Source organism: Harmonia axyridis, chromosome 2 (assembly GCF_914767665.1).
Source record: "Harmonia axyridis chromosome 2, icHarAxyr1.1, whole genome shotgun sequence".
In the NCBI taxonomy this organism is placed as follows: Eukaryota; Metazoa; Arthropoda; class Insecta; order Coleoptera; family Coccinellidae; genus Harmonia; species Harmonia axyridis.
In genome coordinates, this window is record NC_059502.1 from 38,528,169 (window position 1) to 38,554,159 (window position 25,991).

The 25,991-nt window shown below is 32.8% G+C and overlaps 1 protein-coding gene across 2 annotated transcripts in view; it reads left to right on the forward strand.

Annotated features, from left to right (window-relative positions):
• LOC123672367 overlaps positions 1-25,991 on the forward strand; it is a 161,375-nt gene that overhangs the window by 69,525 nt on the left and 65,859 nt on the right. For both annotated transcript variants that reach the window (XM_045606458.1, XM_045606457.1), the window contains exons 4-5: positions 5,009-5,240; positions 22,853-22,955. In XM_045606458.1, coding sequence (XP_045462414.1) covers positions 5,009-5,240; positions 22,853-22,955 — 335 coding nt within the window. The remainder of the gene's footprint in view (positions 1-5,008; positions 5,241-22,852; positions 22,956-25,991) is intronic.

Sequence of the window (25,991 nt, forward strand, 5' to 3'; positions counted from 1 at the left end):
TATTTTCCTGGGTCTGTAATTTTTCTTTAGTATCATAAAGTTGTTTATTTCTATAAACATCTTTGTAGGCAAGTTTCTTGTTAAATCTCACATGTAGCTCGAGCTTGAATGCCACGTCAAGTATCCTGTAGCGGTATAACCCACTAGGACAGCTTTCAGGGCACATTATCCAAATTTCAAGCTGGGTTTTGGAATCTTAATGTATGCGAACATCGCAATACATAATAATACTTACAAATACTTCCAATACATCCAAAATCTCTCAATTTGATCAAAGTGGCATTTTGCATTTGGTGCAAACTTTGTCAACGGTGTTTGATATCTGATAGACTTGTGTGTTCTGTTGTACACATCTATAGATGCATCAATACCAATCTCCCACATACTCTTAGGTAGTCTGGAATCAAAAATGTATGTACGAACCTTCTTTTGGATCGTCAAGTTAAACCTCTCCGCTCTCTCATTCTCTATATTTTCTCTACTCAGTACTTCTGGGAATTTCCTTTCGGTAAATCTGTACCTTAATCTGACCTGATATAATATACCTTCTCATTTTTCTCCAACAAGTTTCTTGTTGATATTAAGAATTTCTTTAATGCTTCAGCCAACTCATCTTCTGTTTTGATGAATATGCTTTAGCAAGTCTCCAATAGTCTTCTATGTAGACATTAATGAATCTTTACTGACCTGGATGAGATGGTGGTTTAATAAGTTCCATCGTGTCAGTGTGTGTCAACTTGTTGTTTCTCAGCTCTCATTCTGTCTCTTTAAAATGTAATTTTTCCATTGTCGATATGATACATACTTCACGTTCTAAGTTTTGGAGTGATTCCAAGTTATCGATCTAAATTACCTCTCTACTGATATGACTGCAATCCCAATTTTTCTTGTTGCTCAGATTGTGTTTCATGTGTTTTGTCAGTTGAAACTTGTGAACTTTCTCTTTAGGTGAAAAGATGAGATTATATTACTTCTCCCTCCCAATCGCAGATTCTGGTTCTCCCTCCGAACCTAATAACTCGTTAATGGAATGTGTCTGCGATTGCAAGCTCATCTCATCTTCTTCGCTTATCGTTGCTTGACTCTCTAAAAAACAATCTCATGATTAATCTTATTGTAAACACTTAGGATTTGGAATTGTCCTCTAAAACAATTTCATTATTAACCTCATTATAAACTCTTAGGACCTGTTCTCTAAAACAAATTCATTATTAATCTTATTGTAAACTTTTAGGACTTGGACATCTAAGTAAATATTGAACCCAGAGTCTGCGAGTTTATGTAAGGGAAGTAAATTCTCAGAAATCTCTTTCTCTGCAAATACGTTTTGCAACTTCTTAGTATTCTCATCTATAGAATCTAAATATAAGATTAACTCACCCTTACCATCGATTACAATGACTGCTTTCTCGTTTTATTCGCTCTCTATACTCATATTTTGACATCTCTCAAAGTTTCTCAAAATCAGACAATCATTTACGATATGGTCTGTTGCTACAGAATCTGCAAAGAAGTTAATGATTGAATCAAGTTTACCTGTTTTAGTTTCTCTATGCTTTATACTTCCAACCCTTCTTGCCTTGGAGCGACCCTCTTTGTTGAATCTCTTACTCTCTCTCATTCTTCTCTGGTCTACGTGGCTTCGTTCTTAGTGTTGAAACTTGGCTTGTTCAACCTACCTCTACTCGATCCTTTAAATTTAACGTTTCGTTCGTGCCACCATTGTTAATGCAATCCTCTCACTCGATTGTCCCACAATCGAAACAGAATCACTTACTTACTCTGTTGCCTCAAATTGCAATCAGTTGACCAGTGTCTCTCTTTGTTACAACGGAAGCATTTTAATTCAAGTACCCGTTGAACTTTTGGAATCTCCTCTTCAATTTCAGACCTTTTCTTAACCTCTAATCTCTCTGATCTCGTCTAAATTACCTTCTTGGTTTGGGGTCTGTCTCCTGGTCAGATCTGTATCTCGTAACTCGGATATGCCTGGTAATGCAGCCTGATAAAGTGCAGATCTTATCTTTTTGAGCAGTTAGCTCAATCACACCTCAAAAGCTTCATACTCTCATACTATCGAGTCGAATCTTTCACAGAAATCATCGACCGATTCGTGTTTCTCCATTTTAGTGGAGTACGAGTGAGCTCTTACCTGAAGTGTGTGTGTCGCATTTGACTTGCACTTCCTGGAGAACCTCAAACCTCTACTTACTTCAACAGGGTCTTAGGATATTGAAAGTTTTCTTTTAAGTAATTCTCCTCAATTATGTTTATGATAATATCTCATACTCAATTACTTCTCTTGGATTTGTTAGCCTCTGAAAAAGTTTGGTTACTCGTACTTGGCTCTATGACGTCCAACAAATCGTTTGTCAAAAAGCTCTGATCATAGACTGTCCATCCAGATCTTAAAATTTGAATTCTGCTCTGCAACATAGATTAATTTTAAATACCTGGGTTTTCTAGTACTCTAGAATTTTAACCCCAAAAATTATTCTCTCAATTCTAATCACCTCTGTGAAATGAATTAATTTTTATTAAATACAGCTGGGTTTTCTCAAACTCTTAAATCTCTAAGATTTAATCTCAAAAATATTCTCATTACCTCTGTAACATGAATAATTTTTATATACCTGGGTTTTCTCGTATTCTAGAATTTAACCCCAAAAATTATTCTCTCAATTCCAATCACCTCTGTGAAATGAATTAATTTTTATATACCTGGGTTTTCTAATACTCTTATATTCTCATAACTCTACTCTCTCTATTGTACTCTCTCCATTGTCGACAATTTCTCCTCTCTCAGATCTCTAATTTCTCAAAAGGGGGTTTTGTGTAATGACTCTAAAATTTTTTAGCATCTCTCATCTACGTATCACTCGTTGATACTTTTCTAGTCAGCTAAGATCAAGGAAATGGGCAATTATTAATTGCATGAAAAACTTACATTGGTTTTGACAATTCTCTCTTTCCTCGTAATGCATGAAACCTGTATCTTCTGCACTTACGGAAATGGTGGAATCGCTATGATAATACACCAATGGTTTTCCTTGATCTCCTTTGGCTGCCATCTATTTCAGGATTTATGAAACAAAATATTTATATTATGTATTTTAAGATTTTTGTGCATTATATGCTCTCTTAGTACATCTACTACCAGGTATAAGATATAAAATTTTGTTTCGTGCTTCTGAATTGCCTCAGACGCACAGCAATCTGATACAATCCGAAACAGGGTTATTTAAGTTTTCAAACATCACCACCTCATATTTGTAAACCTTACTACAAAAGCGGTATCACGCACTGCAATGAAAACCTGTTGAGTTAGGTATGGCCATTTTACAAATACGGGATGAATACTTGAATCCTATAATATCCCTAGCTTACAAACAAACAACACAGCACAGCAAGCATTGTATGAAAGAAGCCCTGAAATAATAGTTATCACTAATCTTACCATACTGCAGTTTTTGTAGTTTAGTGAAATAAATAATTCCCCAAATTTTTCATCAATATGTATAGTCTCAAAAACATCTCAATCTCTGGATTATGTTTAAGGAATGTGAAACATCCAATTTTCATGCTCCAAGCAATGTATGTAGAATCTTCAAATCTACATGATCCAATTCTCTAGGTGTGGTATGTAAATTCTATAATATTATCCAATCTAAAACAGAAAGTATGTTAGCACAATTTCTAAAGTTTACATAATCTCAGGCTCTGAAAGGTTTCAATAAACACTATAAAATTTCCTCATGTAAACCTCTCGAATGATGTATGTACATCTCTCAAATTATGACTCTGAAAAATACTCTAAATTCACATAATATTACTTTCTCAAATGATGAATGTGAAATCTCTAAATTTACAAACATCTAAATCAATTTGATACAATGAGTATGCAAAATCTACATCTGCATAATCTAAATCTATAAAACATGTGTATAGCAAAATATCTCATTTCTCTAAACTGAATCTTAATCATCTAAATCTATAAAACATGTGTATAGCAAAATATCTCGTTTCTCTAAACTGAATCTTAATCATCTAAATCTATAAAACATGTGTATATTAAAATATCTCGTTTCTCTAAACATCAACTGTCAATAACCGTTAAGAATCAAAGTTGATTCCTTGTCTAATAGATAGGTAAACATATTGACCAAATATAGTATATACTGTATAACAGGAATTCTCTATTTCAGGAATGAATATGAAATAAATCATTTCCATTCACCGAACTAACTAAAATATCTCTAGCCTCATAATTAAGTTGAAATTCAACTTACCTCAATGTTTTTCTCGTTGTTTACACAACATATTTTCAGAATAAGTGTTTACCTTGTTGCGCAGTTTAAAGCGTGCACTGAGCCTATCACCTATTGGATTTTATATATTTGGGTTATATAAATACAGAGTATTCACTAATACACATATAATGATATTAATCGTTTATTCTCAAGACAACTAACTCTAGTAAGTCTAAACTCTATCTCAAAAACAAGTACAGTTTACAAGACACAGCGGAAGGCCCTGACAGAAGTTAGGTTGGAAGAGACTGTCACTCTAAAGTCTTATGCCTGACGTTCGCTCTCGACCATCGAAGGTTCATTCTTGATTTCTCTCTCGATGGCCTCGCCACGCGCAGACTCGTAGCGCCACCGAACGACATGCAATAACACTATCAAGTGTAGGGTTGGTTGTCTCTCTCGTAATCTGTTCGGATGAAGTAATATTCTAACAGATAATAACAGAATTCAATAGAAATGACGAATTAAAAATTATTTCATGTAAAAATGCTTCAGTTCGTTTTCTTCGCCAGTTTAGCTATCATGTTGAAAGGATCCATAAGTGTTCCTATATCCAGGCCGCATCTTCTCTTAATCAATGACTAGGTACTATGTAGATAGATACTTAACCGACTTAGTGCTAGATTTCGAATTTTCACAATTGAATTACAATGAACATATCTTGTTGCTTCAAAGTTATATCTGTTCAAAATTTTCAGGCATCCTCAATTCGTACAGAACCCAATGTGACGAAAACTGGATGGTATGAAGACAGTTTACTCTTCATGTTGGATGTGAGCGAAAGTGGTCTGTTCTCTGGAGTATTCGTACCGCCTCCACCAAGACCAAAATTTCTCGATGGTACGGTGAAACCAGATGCTTTCACAAAATGTGATCTCTGCTCATGGGCATGGAAGAAAAGCAAGGTTTTGTCTACTGAATCGTCATTTGGTAATGTTTTTAATTTCAGTATTCAAATACCTTTTTTTTTATTTCAGTATTTAAATACCTTTTTATCTAATGATCCTCATAGAGCTTTCGAAAAATATTCAATAAACACCTATATACTTAATATAAAGTCACTTTGTTGGCACAACTATTTTCTATACTCACGAGATTTTGGGTATTGTGTCTCGCATTGTGTGTTTCGCGATTAATAGAATAAAAATATCAAAAAGTGAATTTGTGTGAGATTCTGCTTCGGAAATTAAATTTGGTGTGCTGAAGCGCTAAAAATTATTGATAATATGTGTGACAACACTTTTGCACAGGAAATAATACGTTTCCATAACATTGGAACGAGAGAATTTTATTTAGCTACTACCTGTATTTCATTGGTCTACTGAAAAATTGATGATGAATTTGCATTCAATTCTAGCGTATAAGGGCTCTGAATACATAGGGTATCATTTAATACCAATATTCTATTGAGTGTGGTCAGTTATGTATAACCTTTGAAGTTACGATTTTTGGTCAAATCACAGTCTTTTTGGGTACTCAATTCAGAAAAAGTAAAGAACCTTGAAAAAATAAATTCAAAATGGCGGAAAACCTGGAACCTTTGAAGTTTTTTTCCTAGGTTTTCAAATTGAATTTCATTTCCTGAATCAACTCATTTTTCAATGGATTTCTGTGAGAAATTTTTTTCAAAAATCGAAAAAAAAATTTCTTACATGTCTACAGCGAAAAGAAAATTTCAACCGAAATTGATGTAATTTTCTCGATTATACTTTTTTTTATATCTTACACGAATATGAAAACAGAAACGAAAAATATCAAACGGTTCCTTCATAACGATCATCCAAATTTCTCCTTCGGTCCTCTAACATAATTGAAAAAAACAACCTGTTGGGCTATGAGGGCCAACACTTTAAATTGCACTGTCGAAACATTCCAGATGGGAGTATATAATAATCACGAAAAAAATTTGCTGCAATTTCAATGAATATCTGTGGGGAGTCGAACTCTCGACGTCTCGAGGTATTACCCAGAATGTAAATTTGAACTGCTCCAACAATATCAATACTAGTTACCAACAATTCAGAGAATTTGACAGTGTATTTGCAGTTGAATATTATTTTGCAATCCTTCTGCCGATGTGCTGTTAACACTTACTTTTATGAAATATGCGATTATCTTTAAAAATTTCTCCAATAATAAAATACCATTAATATCTGGAAAATTATCGAAGTACCCAACAGCTGCAAATTCACCACAATTTCCTATCTGAGGAATTTGCTTCAATTTGAAATTCGTTTCAAGGAACTTGGAAAATTATTATTAAGTGAAATGCGTTCACACTGTAAAATTCTGTGAATTTCCAATCCTTAGATACGAAAAATAATATCATTGGTTCAGTTCAAATCTACATTCCACAGGTAATAACTCAAGGTCGAGAGTTCGACTCCTTCACAGAGATTCATTTAAATTACATCAATTTTTTATTGTGATAATTTTATACAACCATCTGGAATGTTTTGACAGTGCAATTTCAAAATTTTGGCCCTATAGCGAAACCAGTTGTTTTTTTCAATTATGACTGAAGAGGAAATTTGGATGGCGGTTATGAAGAAACCGTTTGATAATTTTCGATTCTGTTTTCATATCCGTCTTCGTTGAAAAAAAGTATATTCGTGAGAAATTTCATCAATTTCTGGTGAAATTTTTCATTCGCTGTAGACATGTAAAAAAAAAATTCTCACAGAAATTTTTATAAAAATGAGTTGATTCAGAAAATTAAATTCAATTTGACAGCCGGTTTTCTAATGACGATATCAACATTCACAGTCACGGTGAGCTCATGGTCACGGTACGGTCACAGTCCTTACTGGCGATCAAGACCAGGTGCGTCAAGTTGGTGATCCACTCCCAGAATTTTGGTATCAAATTGTTTTGACTATTTTGTGCCCATTTTGTGCCAATTTTTGCCGTATAAAAAAAATTTTGTGCTCATTCGGTTTTCGAGATATTTCGAGTTTTTCCCGTGAGTCACCAACTTGACGCTGTGACTCATACATGGAACTTTTCAAATTTTTCATTTGGGTATTTTGTGCCCATTTTGTGCCAATTTTGCCGTTTAAAAAAAATTTTGTGCTCATTTCGGTTTTCGAGATATATCGAGTTTTTCTCGTGAGTCACCAACTTGACGCTGTGACTCATGGAAATTTTCAAATTTTTTCATTTGGGTATTTTGTGCCCACTTTGTGCCAATTTTTGCCGTATAAAAAAAATGTTGTGGCCATTCGGTTTTCGAGATATTTCGAGTTTTTCCCGTGAGTCACTAACTTGACGCTGTGACTCATACATGGAAATTTTCAATTTTTTTTATTTGGGTATTTTGTGCCCATTTTGTGCCAATTTTTGCCGTATAAAAAAATTTTGTGCCCATTCGGTTTTCGAGATATTTCGAGCTTTTCCCGTGAGTCACCAACTTGACGCTGTGACTCATACATGGAAATTTTCAATTTTTTTTATTTGGGTTTTTTTGTGCCCATTTTGTGCCAATTTTTGCCGTATAAAAAAAATTTTGTGCCCATTCAGTTTTCGAGATATTTTGAGTTTTCCCTGTCAGTCACTCACTTGTCGGACGGAAATTTTCTTATTAAGATAAATTGTGCTCATTTTGTGGCATATGGTATGGATTTTGTTCCCCTACAGTTTTCGAAATATTTGTACTTATTCCAGTGCGATGGATAAATGTAGCACACTTCATCGACGAGCATTGTATTATAAAATTATACTTTGGATAAATCTGCATTTGCTTAACCTCATATGCAAATTCGTATAAATTTGTGTCTCAAATGATATATTTTTGCCTTGCAGTGCATATTTACAAATTTTCGGTTTTATTTGCATATTTTCAAGATGAAATTTGTTTTCAAACCAATAGAAACAAGACAAATTGAACCGTACGTTGAGAATATCTTTGACAAATCCCAACCAACTTTTATGAGCTATTGACTACTAAACCCCTAAGGAAGGGACTGTTTGGAGAAAATATTTATCCCGATTGCTAATATTACTAACATCTGGTAAGTATTTCAAGGGAACACATAATCGAAGTTACCTTGGTCAACTTCAAAAACAAAATAATCGAACAATGGCTGAGCAGATGGAACGAAACTGAAAGTAAATTGAGAGAATTCAAACGATGTTCAATATCTTTAAGACAAAATAAAGACAGAAAAATAAGTCTGACAAACACATGTGCTTTCGATCCATTGATTTCAACAAATTTTTGTAACAGCAAGTTTCTCGCTGAAATCAACCAAGATGAATTGAACAATATACAGGGTGTACACTTTTGAAACGGCCTCACTTCAAGGGGAAATTATACAAGTGATTGGCAACAAAAAATGTCATATAACACATGGTCGAAATGTTGGTGGTTATTCTTCAATTTAACATTTTTTGATTTCACGGAATTTATCACTTTTTTCCATAAAACCAATTATATCTTATTCATTTCTGCGTCCTCATCGAATTTGATCATATATTCCGAAAGTACATTAAATTTGCCTTGATATGAGCAGTCATGAGTGGCAAAAGATTTTCACTGACGAGTATGGTGAAGTGGTGAATCCAAATATTCTGAAGAGAGCAAAATAGTCGTATCTTTCCAATCGTTTTATGAAAGAAAAACTATAAATGAGAATATGTTTTAAATAATTTTGAGAGATAATACTGAATGAAAAATCGTAGTTTCCAGATTAATAATCAGACCATTGAAGCATTTTTAACTATTAACTCCTCAACATCTCGAACTGATGTGAGTGTTTTAAGTCATGTTTCTTGTTTTTGTCTCACTGAATGTATATTTCAGCTCCCTGAAGATGGTCACACAACAGTGACGGCTCGTGCCCTCGAGATGTGGGTCGGCCACACACACATTATTATTATATTTATTTATATAGTTATAAGTATGATAAGGGGTGTGGGAAAATTTATATATATATATATATAAATATATATAAATTTTCCCACACCCCTTATCATACTTATAACTATATAAATAAATATATATAAACAAATAGATTTCCACGTCACCCAAGAAGACGCGTTGGTTTTTTGTTTTTAATGGGAAACCTCACCTAGAATAGCCCTATTATAACCCAATATGAAAATGTAGTTCTCAAATCAATGAAAACTGAAATAAAATGAAACTCTTGACAAAACAGAAATAATAAAATATTCAATTATCAACATAAAATATATATTTGAATAAACATAGAGAAAACCTTTCACGAATAAATAAATGTATAAAATATAAAAAAATCTTATAAAGACCACAAAAAATATTGTGGAAATGACCGCATGTATTCTGGTCGAAAATGTATGAGCTTGCGTACCCTTTATTCATTTTTATAGATCAAATCAATTCGACGATCTTTCTTTGTCGCGAAGTCATCAATTATTTTCTCGAAAAAAATGTTTCCTCTGGCTAGTTCTTTAACTAAACCTCTTTCGATTGATATCAGTGCCAGGTTATTTAAACGGTCTTGAGATATCATGTTCCTACTGAAAGATTTTATTCTTTTGAGCGCTGAAAAACTTATTTCTACTGACGCGGATGTTGGTGGCAGGGACAAAATCATACAAAATAACTTATATAATTCAGGAACATCGGAAACAATATTATTTGAGAAAATGAATTCCGTAATACCATTCAGCATATTTGAATTGCCGAAGATAGCATTGTCCCAGTACATGATCAGAAAATCAATACCTAACTACTATCGAACGGCATAAATAAGTTTTTTTCTGATTAAGACGTTATATCCCATAATTAACCATTCATTTGAATATATTAATTATATTTTCATGATCTGAAAATCAATAGCTACTATCGAACGGCATAAATAAGTTCTTTTCTGATTAAGACATAATGTCTCATAATTAACCATTCATTTAATTATCAAATATTTGAAATAAACTGTGAAAAGTTGCTGCTTGACGCTCTGCAATAGAATAACCGGCCAGCCGACCCTGTGTATTGGGAAGCGACCTAACATCGAGTTGTTGTACCGTTCTACTGAGTGGACGGATTCTGGGCGTATGTCGTAGTATCTTTTCCTTTACGTAGCGCTCTCGGTAGCGCTGGTTCCGCCATCGGCTCTTGGCCGACCTAACGTGATGAGATGCTTTCAGTGACAATCCAGGAGTTGCAATTGTATAATTGTGTTACATTTCAGACCTAATGTTACGGTGTTACGTACAATTCTGGAATAACTTGTTTGGGGTGATGTTACGAAAAGTAACCATTTACGATTGTGGTTTGTTACAATTTATGAAAGGGAATAACAACGCTGGATGCTTTGGAAATCGAATATTAGGTGGGTCCGAAAGAAAATATTGGCCGGTATAAGTTATATTTTCCTGTTCTGAGTGGAAATATTCATTACCGAGGGAATTTGGATATCGAAATCGATAACTCCGATTGAGTTTGAATGAATTGAATATCTAGAACTATTTTCTATTTCCCGATAATTTTTGGGTCGGCCCGGCCGACCCTGCCGACCCTGACGAGCCGTCACTGTCACACAATGATGACCGAAAGCTAAGATGGTACAATAAATGAGATAGATCTTATAGAGTTTGACGACCACACCCGATATCCTTAAATTGAGAGGTTAGCACGAAATCGTAGAGGAAAACAAATCAGATCAATTAATCAAGAATTAATTCAAACAAGAATATGTTTTCTTTACAGTAAAAACTTCTCCATTTTGCATGCTTTCGAATGACATATCCAGTTTTGTGTTAGCTCCTTTCCTTTTGCTGTAATATCATGGCTGAGGTGATGACAATGAAAAAGACGAAAATACTCAAACTTTCCTTTGCTCTATTTCGGAGGTGCTTATGATTGGATATTGAAATAATTCACATGGAAATACTTATTTCTATTGAACTCAATATTTCATAAAAAAATGAATTAATTTCTAGTTATTTTTACCGAATTAAATGATTAAATCAAATAAGTTCAACCGCCACCTGCTACTCGAAATAGCCATTTATGGAAAAGGGAAAACCCACATGCGACTCTGTTACCCATTTCCAACATGAATTGAGGTTAAACGTATGTTTGGGACTGATGAGGGGCGAACTTTTCGGTCCAGTAATTCTTCCAGATCGTCTTAATTCTGACGAATTCAAAAATATTTTCATAGAGAACCTACCAGGCATATTAGACCAAATGCCTACCAGACAAAATGTTTGGTTTCAAATGGATGGCTGCCCGGCCCATAATAGTCGGAATGTAGCGGAATTAATGAACCAATATTTTGGAATGAGTTGGATCGGAAGATACGGTCCAGTGAGATGGCCACCCAAGAGCCCCGATCTGACCCTTTAGGTTTTTATGTGTGGAACACTTTAAAGAGAAAGTGTACAAATTCGCGTTCAGACTCAAGAAGATTTATTGAAAGAATCCACTCGTTGTGTGAACGAATGCATCAAAAACGTAGTGAACTTCGAAGAGTGGAGGGTTCAACAAGAAAAAGATTTGGAAAATGTATTGAACAAAAGAGAGGACATTTTGAACAATTATTTTAATGTTTTCATCTCTTTCGTTCCTATTTTTTTGTATTTAATAATCAAATTTGGTTATCTTTCAAAATACCTGTTTACATTGTATGAAATATTAAGTTTGGTAGAAATTAATAATTTCCATGAGAATTATCTCACTATGCAATCGAAAGAAGCTCTGAAATAGGGCAAAGGAAAGTTTGAGTATTTTTGTCTTTTTCATTGTCATCGCGTTAGCCATGATATTACAGCAGAAGGAAAGTAGCTAGCACAAAACTTTGATATGCCGTTCGAAAGCCTACTAAATGAAGAAGTTTTTACTGCAAAGAAAACATATTCTCATTAATAGTTTTTCATTCATAAAACGATTGGAGGGATACGACTTATTTCGCTCTCTTCAAAATATTTATATTCACTACCTCACCACACTCGGCAGTAAAACTCTTTTGCCACTCATGACTTTTCATATTAGGGCAAATTTAATGCTTTTTCGGAATATATGATCAAATTCGATGAGGGTGCTGAAATGAATAAGATATAATTGGTTTCATGGAAAAAAAGTGATGAATTCCGTGAAATCAAGAAATGTTAAATTGAAAAATTACCGCCAACATTTCGACCATGTGTTTTATGACATTTGCTGTTACAAATCACTTGTAAAATCTGCCCTTGTTCAATTCATCTTGGTTGACACAAACATTTGTTGCAAGGCCTTGAATCAATTAATCGAAAGCACATGTATTTGTCGTACTTATTTTACCGTCTTTATTTCATCTTAAAGAATATTGAACATCGTTTGAATTCTATTAATTTACTTTCAGTTTCGTTCCATCTGCTCTGCCATTGTTCGACTATTTTGTTTTTGAAGTCGACCAATTTAACATCGATTATGTGTTCCCTTGTAATACTTACCAGATGTTAGTAATATTAGCAATCGGGATAAATATTTTTTCCAAACACTCCCCTCCTTAGGGGTTTAGTAGTCAATAGCTCATAAAAGTTGGTTGGGATTTTGTTAGAGTTCACCCTGTGTAACTCTTTTTTAAACATGCCTACAACAAATCAATTAGTCCATCTAGCGGCAGCTAGATGAACTAGATTATAGAGGACAATTGGTTCATCTAGCGGTGAATAGACGAACTAGCGTATGAAGGACGATGAGTCCTTCTAGCGGCCTATAGACAAACAGTCATAGAGGACAACTAGTCCACCTGGTGGTAAGAGGAACGGTTAATGACCGTTACGTGAAATTTCCATGTTTCATTCGATGACTGAAAGTGGTGGATGTAACTCACGTGTTTTTCGATAAATCTGGTTAAAAAGAAAGTATAGTTAATGGTGTTGAATACGAGATATCTAAGTTGGTAGCAGAGCGAATAACTCTTAATTTTTGTCGATATCATTGTGAAATAAATCCCATATGATAAAATGGACAACAACCAAGAATATGACATTCCCATCAATACAGAAGCTCAAATTGAAAACCTTGATTGGATGATTACATCTCCACACCAAGAAGAGGCAGTGAATAATACAGATTTGGCTACTTTAATAAAACAGCAAGTAAATGAAACTCTTGCCAATGGAGGGTTAGACTTTAACTGGGACTTCGTTCATTGAATCTACTAGATTTCCTAACTGAAGAATATGGAAGTTTGTCTCACAATATGCCTTTTGGTAATAGAGTTCTTTATGATGCTCAAGCAATGCAATATTTAATATCAACACTATCTAAGGGGATTGCAAAAAGTCTGTCGAAAAGTAAAATCTGCTAATAGTAAATATAAGCAGATCCTAGAAATGTTTTCTGGTCAAAAACATTAAGAATTTATTGTTATTGAAGAAAACTATAATAAGTTGCATTTTCGTGATTATGACTGTCCTATAAAATTCGTGACAGAATTTCAAAACAGTATCGAAGAATACAGAAAACTGGGAACAGTATTTGAAGATCTATTGATTGCTAGATTCTTGGCGAAATTAAAATTGAGAATTGATATGAATCTGGCAATCTATATTCTAATTATTATAATATGATGAGAAGCTTGCCAGAACACCTGAGAAACTTCAATACTCGCATCCGAAAAAGGAAAAAATGAGAGTGAAGAAAGTTAAACATGGAAGAGAAGTAAACACACAACCCCAATGAAGGAAATGAAGCATAATGAAAATCAGAACCAAAGAAGAAATATTGATTTCAAGAAAAGAATAAGCATGACTGATTTATACTCCAAAGAAGAAATAGAAAAATGGATACCTATAGAATTGAAAAACAAAAAACCAAGGTGAGAAGTGTGGTACCTACTTCCACACTCAAAATGTATGTCCCTATCCAGGGTAACTCTGCTATAGGTTATAGGTATGTAAAGAAAGTGAGTATGAGAAGGATTTATAATGTATGATAGTGACTCGAACAGTAGAATTGTTAGAATCGGAGGGGGAATTGTGGCATAAAAGGTGTGCTCACATTTCCTCTACGTACTTGAATAAATTACGGAATGTGTCAACAGGTATGACGGAATTTATTTACAGAAAAAAAAAAAAAAAGCAATGGAAAAATCCTCCACATGCTCTCTATCGAAATTAACTAGGAAAACGATAAACAAAGCCAGAAATGGGTCAAATAGATCATGTGAAATAATTCACACAGATTTAATTGGTCTAATCACACCAGCCACATTTGTTAACAAGAATAAATATATTCTAACCTTTCTTGATAATTATATTTGCTTTTTGCAAACTTTTGTATTAAAATCCAAAATACAAGTACCTGAGTGTTTAGAGCAAAGTTTAAGAACTTTAAAATCAATGTTTTTTGAGAAATATTCATTTAAACTTATAAGATGTCACAATGGAATAGAATTCACAGGCAATGTGACTACATTAATACTTGATAAGTACAATATTAAATTACAAACAGCTGAACCATATACTCAGAACATTATAAAAGTTTAATGAGTCTTCTTGATGAAGGATATTTAATATAAATCAAATAATTTGACAACTTTGTGTCTAATCCTTCACAATAATATATCTGTATGATATATTCAGTTTATTTTTGTCTTGGAATATATTCCAATTCTAAAAATGACAAATTTAATAATCAACCAAAAGAAAATTCAAAATGACTAAAATTGTACAAATTGAGCAAACGGTTAATAAATTGAACAACTAAATTAACATAAAGACAGACGTACGTTTCGGAATTTTTGTATTTAATAATACAATTTTTCCTCATCAGTGCCTTATAGTTCAACGGAATTATTAAATTTACAAACTTACCACGTGTATATCTACCTCAACAAAATTGCAAGCAAGAAACTACAAACTAACTAAACGTCACAGAACAAGCCATTACCTAAGGTAGTCATAGATTTCTTACTTGTTATTCTTCTGAAATACATATACAAGTCGACATTTACAATTGAATAAACAATTTCAGAAATTTTAAATTTATCAATTGGTTGATACTGACTCTCTAATCAATAAATGATTACATCAAATTATAAAAGTTTAATGAGTCTTCTTGATGAAGGATATTTAATATAAATCAAATAATTTGACAACTTTGTGTCTAATCCTTCACAATAATATATCTGTATGATATATTCAGTTTATTTTTGTCTTGGAATATATTCCAATTCTAAAAATGACAAATTTAATAATCAACCAAAAGAAAATTCAAAATGACTAAAATTGTACAAATTGAGCAAACGGTTAATAAATTGAACAACTAAATTAACATAAAGACAGACGTACGTTTCGGAATTTTTGTATTTAATAATACAATTTTTCCTCATCAGTGCCTTATAGTTCAACGGAATTATTAAATTTACAAACTTACCACGTGTATATCTACCTCAACAAAATTGCAAGCAAGAAACTACAAACTAACTAAACGTCACAGAACAAGCCATTACCTAAGGTAGTCATAGATTTCTTACTTGTTATTCTTCTGAAATACATATACAAGTCGACATTTACAATTGAATAAACAATTTCAGAAATTTTAAATTTATCAATTGGTTGATACTGACTCTCTAATCAATAAATGATAACATCAAATTATAAAAGTTTAATGAGTCTTCTTGATGAAGGATATTTAATATAAATCAAATAATTTGACAACTTTGTGTCTAATCCTTCACAATAATATATCTGTATGATATATTCAGTTTATTTTTGTCTTGGAATATATTCCAATTCTAAAAATGACAAATTTAATAATCAACCAAAAGAAAATTCAAAATGACTAAAATTGTACAAATTGAGCAAACGGTTAATAAATTGAACAACTAAATTAACATAAAGACAGACGTACGTTTCGGAATTTTTGTATTTGATAATACAATTTTTCCTCATCAGTGCCTTATAGTTCAACGGAATTATTAAATTTACAAACTTACCACGTGTATATCTACCTCAACAAAATTGCAAGCAAGAAACTACAAACTAACTAAACGTCACAGAACAAGCCATTACCTAAGGTAGTCATAAATTTCTTACTTGTTATTCTTCTGAAATACATATACAAGTCGACATTTACAATTGAATAAACAATTTCAGAAATTTTAAATTTATCAATTGGTTGATACTGACTCTCTAATCAATAAATGATTACATCAAATTATAAAAGTTTAATGAGTCTTCTTGATGAAGGATATTTAATATAAATCAAATAATTTGACAACTTTGTGTCTAATCCTTCACAATAATATATCTGTATGATATATCCAATTGTAAATGTCGACTTGTATATGTATTTCAGAAGAATAACAAGTAAGAAATCTATGACTACCTTAGGTAATGGCTTGTTCTGTGACGTTTAGTTAGTTTGTAGTTTCTTGCTTGCAATTTTGTTGAGGTAGATATACACGTGGTAAGTTTGTAAATTTAATAATTCCGTTGAACTATAAGGCACTGATGAGGAAAAATTGTATTATTAAATACAAAAATTCCGAAACGTACGTCTGTCTTTATGTTAATTTAGTTGTTCAATTTATTAACCGTTTGCTCAATTTGTACAATTTTAGTCATTTTGAATTTTCTTTTGGTTGATTATTAAATTTGTCATTTTTAGAATTGGAATATATTCCAAGACAAAAATAAACTGAATATATCATACAGATATATTATTGTGAAGGATTAGACACAAAGTTGTCAAATTATTTGATTTATATTAAATATCCTTCATCAAGAAGACTCATTAAACTTTTATAATTTGATGTTATCATTTATTGATTAGAGAGTCAGTATCAACCAATTGATAAATTTAAAATTTCTGAAATTGTTTATTCAATTGTAAATGTCGACTTGTATATGTATTTCAGAAGAATAACAAGTAAGAAATCTATGACTACCTTAGGTAATGGCTTGTTCTGTGACGTTTAGTTAGTTTGTAGTTTCTTGCTTGCAATTTTGTTGAGGTAGATATACACGTGGTAAGTTTGTAAATTTAATAATTCCGTTGAACTATAAGGCACTGATGAGGAAAAATTGTATTATTAAATACAAAAATTCCGAAACGTACGTCTGTCTTTATGTTAATTTAGTTGTTCAATTTATTAACCGTTTGCTCAATTTGTACAATTTTAGTCATTTTGAATTTTCTTTTGGTTGATTATTAAATTTGTCATTTTTAGAATTGGAATATATTCCAAGACAAAAATAAACTGAATATATCATACAGATATATTATTGTGAAGGATTAGACACAAAGTTGTCAAATTATTTGATTTATATTAAATATCCTTCATCAAGAAGACTCATTAAACTTTTAAAATTTGATGTAATCATTTATTGATTAGAGAGTCAGTATCAACCAATTGATAAATTTAAAATTTCTGAAATTGTTCATTCAATTGTAAATGTCGACTTGTATATGTATTTCAGAAGAATAACAAGTAAGAAATCTATGACTACCTTAGGTAATGGCTTGTTCTGTGACGTTGAGTTAGTTTGTAGTTTCTTGCTTGCAATTTTGTTGAGGTAGATATACACGTGGTAAGTTTGTAAATTTAATAATTCCGTTGAACTATAAGGCACTGATGAGGAAAAATTGTATTATTAAATACAAAAATTCCGAAACGTACGTCTGTCTTTATGTTAATTTAGTTGTTCAATTTATTAACCGTTTGCTCAATTTGTACAATTTTAGTCATTTTGAATTTTCTTTTGGTTGATTATTAAATTTGTCATTTTTAGAATTGGAATATATTCCAAGACAAAAATAAACTGAATATATCATACAGATATATTATTGTGAAGGATTAGACACAAAGTTGTCAAATTATTTGATTTATATTAAATATCCTTCATCAAGAAGACTCATTAAACTTTTAAAATTTGATGTAATCATTTATTGATTAGAGAGTCAGTATCAACCAATTGATAAATTTAAAATTTCTGAAATTGTTCATTCAATTGTAAATGTCGACTTGTATATGTATTTCAGAAGAATAACAAGTAAGAAATCTATGACTACCTTAGGTAATGGCTTGTTCTGTGACGTTGAGTTAGTTTGTAGTTTCTTGCTTGCAATTTTGTTGAGGTAGATATACACGTGGTAAGTTTGTAAATTTAATAATTCCGTTGAACTATAAGGCACTGATGAGGAAAAATTGTATTATTAAATACAAAAATTCCGAAACGTACGTCTGTCTTTATGTTAATTTAGTTGTTCAATTTATTAACCGTTTGCTCAATTTGTACAATTTTAGTCATTTTGAATTTTCTTTTGGTTGATTATTAAATTTGTCATTTTTAGAATTGGAATATATTCCAAGACAAAAATAAACTGAATATATCATACAGATATATTATTGTGAAGGATTAGACACAAAGTTGTCAAATTATTTGATTTATATTAAATATCCTTCATCAAGAAGACTCATTAAACTTTTATAATTTGATGTTATCATTTATTGATTAGAGAGTCAGTATCAACCAATTGATAAATTTAAAATTTCTGAAATTGTTTATTCAATTGTAAATGTCGACTTGTATATGTATTTCAGAAGAATAACAAGTAAGAAATCTATGACTACCTTAGGTAATGGCTTGTTCTGTGACGTTTAGTTAGTTTGTAGTTTCTTGCTTGCAATTTTGTTGAGGTAGATATACACGTGGTAAGTTTGTAAATTTAATAATTCCGTTGAACTATAAGGCACTGATAAGGAAAAATTGTATTATTAAATACAAAAATTCCGAAACGTACGTCTGTCTTTATGTTAATTTAGTTGTTCAATTTATTAACCGTTTGCTCAATTTGTACAATTTTAGTCATTTTGAATTTTCTTTTGGTTGATTATTAAATTTGTCATTTTTAGAATTGGAATATATTCCAAGACAAAAATAAACTGAATATAATCATACAGATATATTATTGTGAAGGATTAGACACAAAGTTGTCAAATTATTTGATTTATACTCAGAACATAATGGTACAATTGAAAGATTGAATCGTACTTTAGAAGAACGCATTCGAGCTTTACTTGTAAGTTCAGGATTTTCACTATCTTTTTGGGGCCTAGCTACTCAATGGGCAACTTATTTGTACAACAAAACCCCTTTTAACAAGAGCAATTTACTTACTTCATTAAAGCACTGTTTATGTTGTTGTACTTCATTGCCCAAAATTACCCTTATATAATAATAATCTTTATTCTCTGACCTCAAATCAATAATGTTAACATAACTATTTTAGATATTATTGGATGCAATATGAAACTGTTTTTTAATTAGGGCTGAAACTTATAAGTAAGTAAGTAGGTGAGTTTATTGATAAATAGGAATAATAATAATTATAAGTTGTCTTTTCAGAGAAAGCTACCACTTGATTGACTATTCGAGCTATCTGAAACTCTGTTTCGAGAAAGCTACCACTTGATTGACTATTCGAGCTATCTGAAACTATGTTTCGAGAAAGCTACTACTTGATTGACTATTCGAGCTATCTGAAACTCTGTTTCGAGAAAGCTACTACTTGATTGATTATTCGAGCTATCTGAAACTCTGTTTCGAGAAAGCTACTACTTGATTGTATATTCGAGCTATCTGAAACTCTGTTTCGAGAAAGCTACCACTTGATTGACTATTCGAGCTATCTGAAACTCTGTTTCGAGAAAGCTACCACTTGATTGACTATTCGAGCTATCTGAAACTATGTTTCGAGAAAGCTACTACTTGATTGACTATTCGAGCTATCTGAAACTCTGTTTCGAGAAAGCTACCACTTTGATTGACTATTCGAGCTATCTGAAACTCTGTTTCGAGAAAGCTACTACTTGATTGATTATTCGAGCTATCTGAAACTCTGTTTCGAGAAAGCTACTACTTGATTGATTATTCGAGCTATCTGAAACTCTGTTTCGAGAAAGCTACCACTTGATTGACTATTCGAGCTATCTGAAACTCTGTTTCGAGAAAGCTACCACTTGATTGACTATTCGAGCTATCTGAAACTATATTTCGAGAAGGCTACTACATGATTGACTATTCGAGCTATCTGAAACTCTGTTTCGAGAAAGCTACCACTTTGATTGACTATTCGAGCTATCTGAAACTCTTTTTCGAGAAAGCTACCACTTGATTGACTATTCGAGCTATCTGAAACTCTGTTTCGAGAAAGCTACCACTTGATTGACTATTCGAGCTATCTGAAACTCTGTTTCGAGAAAGCTACCACTTGATTGACTATTCGAGCTATCTGAAACTCTGTTTCGAGAAAGCTACCCCTTGATTGACTATTCGAGCTATCTGAAACTCTGTTTCGAGAAAGCTACCACTTGATTGACTATTCGAGCTATCTGAAACTCTGTTTCGAGAAAGCTACCACTTGATTGACTATTCGAGCTATCTGAAACTATGTTTCGAGAAAGCTACCACTTAATTGACTATTCGAGCTATCTGAAACTCTGTTTCGAGAAAGCTACCACTTGATTGACTATTCGAGCTATCTGAAACTATGTTTCGAGAAAGCTACTACTTGATTGATTATTCGAGCTATCTGAAACTCTGTTTCGAGAAAGCTACTACTTGATTGATTATCCAAAGCGATCTGAAACTCTGTTTCTAGAAAGCTACCATTAATAATAATAATAATAAGTTTATCAATTTCAATGATTATTCGTACAAAATATTGAAATATTACACAAATAAAAATGAAACAAGTCACAAGAAAAAAGAATATAATAATAATGAGAAGACTTATTTAGAACAATAAACCCTGAACTCCTCGACTGAGTAAGGTTCACAGTGCACAATTAGCCTGTGAATTATTCTCTTAAAGGTCCCGTGATTAGAAATGACCTGTAGATGTTTCGGTAATACATTAAATAACTTGATTGCCATGTATTCTGTACCCCTTTCACGTAAAGTAGAAGAATGAATAGGGAAAAAGTACGGAACACTTTGCCTTGTATTTTAACATTTGTGAATTCTACAAAATAATTTTGATTTTTATGGAAAAATGTAAGTATTTTGTATATATATAGTGAGAAAATTATGTTTTCTAAATAGTCCACGACAAGACTGCCTATAGTTGAGTCTTAGCATAGATCTAAATGTCCATTTTTGGCAAATGAAAAGGTTATCAGAGTGGATGGAGCATCCCCAGAAAATTATACCGTAAGAAAGTAAAGATTGGTAATTAGCAAAATATAGAACTTTCAGGACATGAAAGTTAATCTGATCTCTCAGCATGAAAAGAGTGAAAGAGACTGAATTCAGCCTTTTTCTAAGCTGATCAATATGTATGTCCCATCTCAGACTCTTGTCTAAAGTAATACCAAGGAAACTCACTGAATCCCTCACCGGTATCTGGTTATCGACATCACCAACAAACTTCGGGAAAACAATTTTTGATCTGTATGACCGAAAAAAAAAAAACACTCGCTTTTTTGTAGATTGATTTTTCGTTTGTTGTTGTTTTGGTCGGAAAGATCTGAAAATATAACTCGAAAGATACCACTTGATTGATTATTCGAAGCTATCTGAAACTCTGTTTCTAGAAAGCTAATACTTGATTGATTGTTCGAAGCGATCTGAAACTATGTTTCTAGAATTATTATTATTAAGAACAAAATGAAACTGTACTTTATTATAGCTGAAACTTATAAGGTTTTTGTCTTTTCAAATAAAGAACCAACTCGATTTGCAGCGAAATAGTATTCTGAAGCGAAAATTCGGATTAAAAAAAAAAAAAAACGATTTTAATGAATTTTCTCTGTTTTACCTTGTCGGCATGGGAGGGGGTGTTAGAGTTCACCCTGTGTAACTCTTTTTTAAACATGCCTACAACAAATCGATTAGTCCATCTAGCGGCAGCTAGATGAACTAGATTATAGAGGACAATTGGTTCATTTAGCGGTGAATAGACGAACTAGCGTATGAAGGACGATGAGTCCTTCTAGCGGCCTATAGACAAACAGTCATAGAGGACAACTAGTCCACCTGGTGGTAAGAGGAACGGTTAATGACCGTTACGTGAAATTTCCATGTTTCATTCGATGACTGAAAGTGGTGGATGTAACTCACGTGTTTTTCGATAAATCTGGTTAAAAAGAAAGTATAGTTAATGGTGTTGAATACGAGATATCTGAGTGATTTCTCAAATATATTCTCGACGTACGGTTCTATTTGGCTTGTTTCTATTGGTTTGAAAACAAATTTTATCTTGAAAATATGCAAATAAAACCGAAAATTAGTAAATATGCACTGCAAGGCAAAAATATCTCTTTTGAGACACAAATTTATACGCATTCGCATATGAGGTTAAGCAAATGCAGATTTATCCGAAGAATAATTTTATAATACAATGCTCGTCGATGAAGTGTGCTACATTTATCCATGGCACTGCAATAATTACAAATATTTCGACAACTGTAGGGAAACAAAATCCATACCATATGCCACAAAATGAGCACAATTTATCTAAAACGTCAAATATTAAACCATATCTCCGCAATCTCTGATTTACGAATTCTTATACCGGATTTTTGTTTTATTGACATTAATACCAAAACATCATTTTCTTTCAGATAGTCGTAATCAAGTAGAATGGATGTTCAGTCTGGTAATTGTATCAATAATTTCCGCAAGTCTAGGAGCCATAGCTGTGATCATTTTCATTCATTGTAAAAGGTGAGTACCTTGTTCAAAGAAATAAAATTTTTCAGCTGATGTTCATTCAAAAATCGATTTTTTCAGATTACTTTAAACTTGAAATCGTTTACAAATAACTCGTAGTTCCTAATCTCATTATTTTGATTGCAGTACATTTTGAGAAGCTTTGAGCTAACATAGATAATATCAATTTATATGATTATTTCGAACATATTCATCAGACCGTCAAATTGTTCATAAGACATGAGTGATATATTGTACATATGAATTTCCTATAAAAACAGTGCATAGTCGTTGTTGCAAGGCATACCGTTATAATTTAGTGGTGGATATACAGATTTGCCGCCTGTAGGTTATTCAACTTTTGCCGCCTCCGAATTTTGATATCTAGTTTATGATCATTTTAATTACATATTTTATCCATAAATTAGAATAGAATATTAGAATATCTCTTTATTTTCTCATCACCTACTGTACAGTGAGAGAAGGTAGAAAACAAATCAACACAATTAACTACTGTAACTGTTAGAATATTACTTCATCCGAACAAATTACGAGAGAAACAACCAACATTACGCTACACTCGTAGTTACTTCATATCGTCACGGTGGCGCTGCAAGGCTGCGTGTGACGAGGCCATCGAGGGCTATCGAGCGCAAGAACAAGAATCGATCTTCAATGATCTTAGTTTTAGACATCTGAGGTCTTACCTATAAGTTCTGTCTATTCGACATCGAGCTTGCTCGGAGAGGGATATTCTAGAAAGAATATACGATTAAAACATTATCTGTGTATTAGTGAATCCTCTGCTCAACCTATAAATCCAACAGGTTTTAGGCTCAGTGCACGCTTTAAACTGCGCGAGGAGGTCAACAATTTTTATGAAAATCTGTTGTGTACACAACGAGAAAAATATTGAGGTAAGTTGATTTTCAACTTAATTACGAGGCAAGAGATATTTTATTTAGTTCAGTGAATGGAAATAATTTATTTCATATTCATTGCTGAAATAGAGAATTCCTGTTATACAGTATATACTGTATTTGGAAATAATGTGTTTACCTATCTATAAGAAATGAAATGAAATTTGACCGTTGATGTTAAGAGAAATGAGATATTTCACTATACACATGTTTTATAGAGTTAAATCATGTTCACTATCTAGGTAGTCAATTTCAAGTGTAGAGATCTTGCAAATTTGATTCTTAACGGTTATTGAACGTTGATGTTTAGAGAAATGAGATATTTTACTATACACATGTTTTATAGAGTCAAATCATGTTCACTAGGGAGTTAATTTCAAGTGAAAATTTGAAAATTTTCTTGAAAATTTGATTTTTAACGGTTATTGAACGTTGATGTTTAGAGAAATGAGATATTTTACTATACACATGTTTTATAGAGTTAAATCATGTTCACTATCTAGGGAGCCAATTTCAAGTGTAGAGATCTTGCAAATTTGATTCTTAACGGTTGTTAAACGTTGATGTTTAGAGAAATGAGATATTTTACTGAAAAAATGTCTTATAGATTTAGATTATGCAGATGTAGAGATTCTGCATACTCATTGTATCAAATTGATTTAGATGTTTGTGAATTTAGAGATTTCACATTCGTCATTTGAGAAAATTATATCATGTGAATTTAGAGATTTCACATTCGTCATTTGAGAAAATTATATTATGTGAATTAAGAGTTTTTCGCATTCATAATTTGTGAATTTAGGTGATGTACATACATCATTCGAGAGATTTACATGAGAAAATTTTAGAGTTTTTATTTAAACCTTCCAGAAGCTAAGATTATGTAAACTTTAGAGATTTTGCTAACATACTTTCTGTTTTAGATTGTATAATTTTAGAGATTCTACATACCACACCTAGAGGATTGGAGATCCTACATAAATTGCTTGTAGCATGTAAAATTGGATGTTTCACATTTACAAACATAATCTAGAGATTTAGATATTTTGAGAGTATATATATATTCATCATGCTTGATGAAAAATTTGGGGAATTATTTATTTCACTAAACTACAACAACTGCAGTATGGTAAGATCAGTGATAATTAATATTTCAGGGCTTCTTTCATACAATGCTTGCTGTGCTGTGTTGTTTGCTTGTAAGCTAGGGATATTATAGGATTCAAGTATTCATCCCGTACTCTACAATGGTCATACCTATTATTATTATTATTTTGAACTGGGGTCGTTTTGCTTCGGTGAGCCTTCCGGGAACTGCGACCATGCAGATCTTTTGTTCACTACCCTACTCATTCATAGAAACCCAGGGAGGTCGTCAACGACGTTAATAAAATTGACAACCTCCCTAGGGGCCTTGGCCATTACCTCTCTGGTATCCAGGACCGGCTTGCCCATGTGAATGGTTCTTAGGCCAGCCAGCTCTGGACACTTGCATATCAAGTGTTCAGAAGTTTCTACTTCCGATCCACAGAGCCTGCAAATCTCGTCTGCTGACTTACCCATACGGTACAAATGATGTTTGTACCGACAGTGCCCCGTCAGCAGTCCCACCATCACCCGAAGCTCCGCTCGTGACAGCTTCAGGAGTTTTCTGGTGTAAGTAGGTGAAATCTTCACGAATTTCTTTGCCTGAGCAAGTCTAGGAGTGTTAGTCCAGTGGATTGTCCTACTGTTCAACTCCCATAGCTGGACCGCAGCTTTGTATTGGTCTTTTCCTATCCCACAGAAAGGCTCAGGTCCAGCAGGTCTTAACCTAGATGCACTTTTTGCAAGCTCGTCCGCTCTCTCATTTCCTTAAACCCCACAGTGCCCTGGTACCCATAGTAGAGTCACCTTATTTCCTCTGGCCAGTTGCTTTATGGTGTTACGGCACTCCCAAGTCAGCAGAGACCCCTGACAGCACGATTCCAGGGATCTCAGCGTGGCTTGGCTGTCCGTGGTGATGTAGATATGCGCCCCTTTGAGGTTCATTTTGAGACACTCCTGGGCGCATACATAAACAGCCATTATCTCGGCTTGTAGAATCGAGGGCTCACTTCCCAGGGCTTTAGAGATCCTCAGTCTAGGTCCA